At 32.9% G+C, this 4,059-nt stretch overlaps 1 protein-coding gene across 1 annotated transcript in view; it reads right to left on the minus strand.

The window, feature by feature from the left end:
• The window catches only part of LOC106868105 (epoxide hydrolase 4), a 24,829-nt gene that overhangs the window by 6,457 nt on the left and 14,313 nt on the right, over positions 1-4,059 (minus strand). Inside the window, exons 2-3 of the mRNA XM_014913228.2 lie at positions 922-1,046; positions 134-246 (exon numbers count right to left, since the gene is read on the minus strand). Of these exons, the coding sequence (XP_014768714.1) occupies positions 134-246; positions 922-1,046 (238 nt within the window). The remainder of the gene's footprint in view (positions 1-133; positions 247-921; positions 1,047-4,059) is intronic.

Genomic DNA, 4,059 nt, shown 5'->3' on the forward strand with positions numbered 1-4,059 from the left:
ATATATATATAAAACACCACAGTAAAGTTAAAGAATAACTGAAAAATTTAATACTAGTAAAAAAAAAAAAAAACATTTGATTTAACTTAGATTGAAATATCAGCAAAATAATTTGTCTTTAGCAGGAACATACCAAGAGTTTGAATAACTTCAGACACATCAGCAGATAGTTTTTCAATTGTGAAATACTTCTTATCAGTAAATTTAGAAGAGAGTGAATATCCCCTTTGATCAAAAGCAACAACTCTGAAATGAAATGAAATATTTGAGAAAATCTTTAATATTCACTAAGTTAATCTAATAACATATTCACTTTATCTCTTTATTGACCAGATTGTTAGGCTATCATAATGTATTTCCATTGGGCCATATTATTTGACTATAACTTTTTGTATTTGAGATTTTCCAAGTGATCTTATTTGATCTCTTGGATTAACACTTGATAACTGCATAGTTCCACCATTTCTTGTGAATCTTATGACAATCGCTCGCACAGTTAAGCTCGTGCTTCGAGGATTCCATAATCACTTCATTCACTGCACTTTGTTCACAAATTACTTTGTTTCAGATATGTTCCCCCAATAATATCCCCAATATGGATCTTTCTGTGGTCCTCTGTATGATAGCCAGCCACTGTTCCATATCTCACTTGCATATAAAAGTGCAGGTAGAATGTTATTATTAAAGAGATAGATATGCAGGGTTTTCTCCTGCTGTGATAACATGAAAACTGAGAAAATATGATGCTTGTTGAAAGAGAAATTTATTAGTTCAAATCTAGTACAAAATATATGAAAAAATGGTATATAAGTATCATGAAATTTTAATTTCTATTTCTTAATAACAAAGATGTGAAACAAATCTGATGACATGTTTAAATCAAAGTTTTATAATTACAGGTGAAGTAAGTTAGAATCTTACCTGTAATTTTTACTGAACTCAACTATTTGATAGTGCCAGGAATACCAACATTCTGGGAAACCATGGATGAAAAGCATCAAGGGCTTATTTTTATCTCCTATACTAACATAGTGGACATTAACATTCTGCAAAACAATTAATAATAATAATGAATAATAATAATAATAATAATGGTTTCAAATTTTGCCACAAGGTCAGCAATTTGGTGGGGGATGAGTTAATTACATCAACTCCAGTGTTCAACTGGTACTTAATTTATCAACTCTGAAAGGATACAAGGCAAAGTCGACCTCAGCAGAATTTGAACTCAGAATGTAGCGATGGGAAAAATACTGCTAAGCATTTCGTGCAGCATGCTAACGATTCTACCAGCTTGCTACCTTAATAATAAATAACAACAACAATAATATATAAATAGATAAATGAACACACACACACACACACACATATATATATATATATATGGGAGAATTTACGAAAAAAACAACAGACGAAGACAGGTGGTGTAAACAACAAATGGATGTATTAGTTTAACACTCGGGAATAGAGAAAGTCTTTGACGTTTCGAGCCTATGCTCTTCAACTGAAAGGAACACAGAAAGAAATAAAGAGAGAAACAAGGAGAAAAAAAAAATAAGGAGTGAAACAAAGAGAAAAAAAAAAGGAGAAAAAAAATATAAATGTAGTGGTCAGCGATACGTGTATGTGTGTGTGAATGAATGAATAGATAAATAACAATGTTAACGATTAATAACTGATAGAGTTAATTAGCTGCTTTCTTATGTAAATTAATTTGTTTTAAAGTATTGCCACAAAAAAAAACAGTCATAAAAAGTTCCAATAATGAACAAGGCTAATGCCTTTTGTTGGTTAATTCTGTACAAAGTTGGTGGGAGAGGTAAAAACTGCACTGCTCCTAGCATACATTACAATTCTTGATGGGGGGGGGGGCACTTTTAGACAGTTTGTCCTTCAAATCTTCTATTGATACAATGATGATTTATTTGTAAAAGGAGGTGTAATAAGAAAGGTGACCTCACATTACCAATTATCTATGGTAGGATAGCTTTTCTTCTTATAGCTACTAAGTAACAGAACAATTTGATTTTAAATTGTCTCGTTCATTGTTAAACTGATTGAAAGGGAAAAATCAAACTGGTTTTTCTCATGGCAGATTAACCTTAAGGCAGGTATTAACATCTGTGTTGAGACCAACAAACAAGGCAAACAAGAAAATAAAACTCTTACTTTTTTAGTGTGTATAAAAGAAGTGCTGAGAAAGTAAGTCTAGAATTTTATTAATCTCATGTATATGTATGTCATTTATATTACATAAAGTTCACAGTTTGTAAAGTATTTTCTGTGATCACATACAATGCCTATTTCATACACATTTAAATTATTTCATTTTCTATTTCTATTTCTATATGTATGTCACATATAGTTCATATAGTCCCATTTGTAATGTAGAATGTTTGTATCTATAGCTTGTATTTATTTATTTACTTTGTAAAAATATGTAATAAAGATTTAAATAATAAACAATTAATCAGTATATATGAATACGCTTTATTTTTTTAATTCATCTTTTATTTCCTTAAACTATAAAGCACATCATATCTGTCAAACATATTACAAAGAGGTAAATAAACAATACTTTTGAAATTCGTTTTAAAAAGTACTGTTTTCATCAACTTGCAGGATAACAAAAATTTTTTTTTTAATTCCTTGCTTGTGTTTAATATACAAACATGATGTTTTCAAATATGCTGACTTATACCATGGAATTTCCATAAGTCCTGCTAGTTACAAATAACTCTTTGCTGTCCAAATGTGGTATTAATCATCATCATCGTTTAACGTCTACTTTCCATGCTAGCATGGGTTGGACGATTTGACTGAGGACTGGTGAAACCAGATGGCTACACCAGGCTCCAATCTGATTTGGCAGAGTTTCTACAGCTGGATGCCCTTCCTAACGCCAACCACTCAGAGTGTAGTGGGTGCTTTTACGTGTCACCCGCACGAAGGTCAGTCAGGCGGTACTGGCAACGGCCATGCTCAAAATGGTGCACCTCATGTGCCACCCACACAAGAGCCAGTCCAGGGGCACCGGCAACGATCTCACTCGAAAATCCCACGAAGGCCAGCCAGGCAGCACTGGCAACGGTCACGCTCAAAATGGTGCATTTCATGTGTCACCTGCACAAGAGACAGTCCAGGGGCACCAGCAACGATCTCGCTCGGAAATTTGTAAATTTAGAAAGGCTTTCTGCTCAGTTCACTGAGCAAACCTTTTTGAGCTACAGCAGTAACATGGTATACTTCGAAAGATAACTGACACAATCAAAGTACTTTACAGAGATACAAAATCCTAACCTCTGATGATGAGTTTGAGATGTTTGATGTAATTTCATGAATTCTTCAAGGTAATACTTTAGTGCCCTTCCTTTTTATCATTACTCTTGATTATACTTTAAGTATTAATGGAGAAAATACATGGAACTAATAGATTTTGCAGATAATCTTGCACTACTTGCTATTTCCTTGGGTGATACACAAGATCAACTAATCTTCCTCGAGACAGTGGCAAACTGCATTGGGCTCTATCTAAATGATCAAAGAATAGAATACATTCATCTTTGTCATTTACTGCATATGCTTCTAAATAAATGAAGGTTTGCTTTTGAAAGTTTTTCTTGAGGGACAAAAAATTACTTTTTTTAAGGACTTTAAGTATAACATGACCCTTTTTCTTTTCTAGGGACACTTTTTTGCGAGAAAGCTCTACATATGTACTTTCATGTTGTCCTGTATTTGAGTGTCCATAGTATTTGCTCAAGTTATCAGATACGTAAAGTTACACCAAACTTAAACCTAACATTAATAGAATGCAAGAGATGTCACAAAAATGTGAGTTCAAATGTAGACAGAAAAAAATTGAGCTCTTACTATTATCTACAACCTGACAAGGTTCAAAATCTAGAACACTGACCTCTAGATTTAACAGCAGAGTTAGAAGCCAAAAATAGAAGCACTCCAAATTTATATCATATTCAAGTATGGTTAGCAATAGGTAAATCTTATCAACCATTTGAAAGTTTCACAGAGAGAGAGAGAGAGAGAGAGAGAGAGAGA

This window comes from Octopus bimaculoides, chromosome 2 (assembly GCF_001194135.2).
Source record: "Octopus bimaculoides isolate UCB-OBI-ISO-001 chromosome 2, ASM119413v2, whole genome shotgun sequence".
Taxonomy (NCBI): domain Eukaryota; kingdom Metazoa; phylum Mollusca; class Cephalopoda; order Octopoda; family Octopodidae; genus Octopus; species Octopus bimaculoides.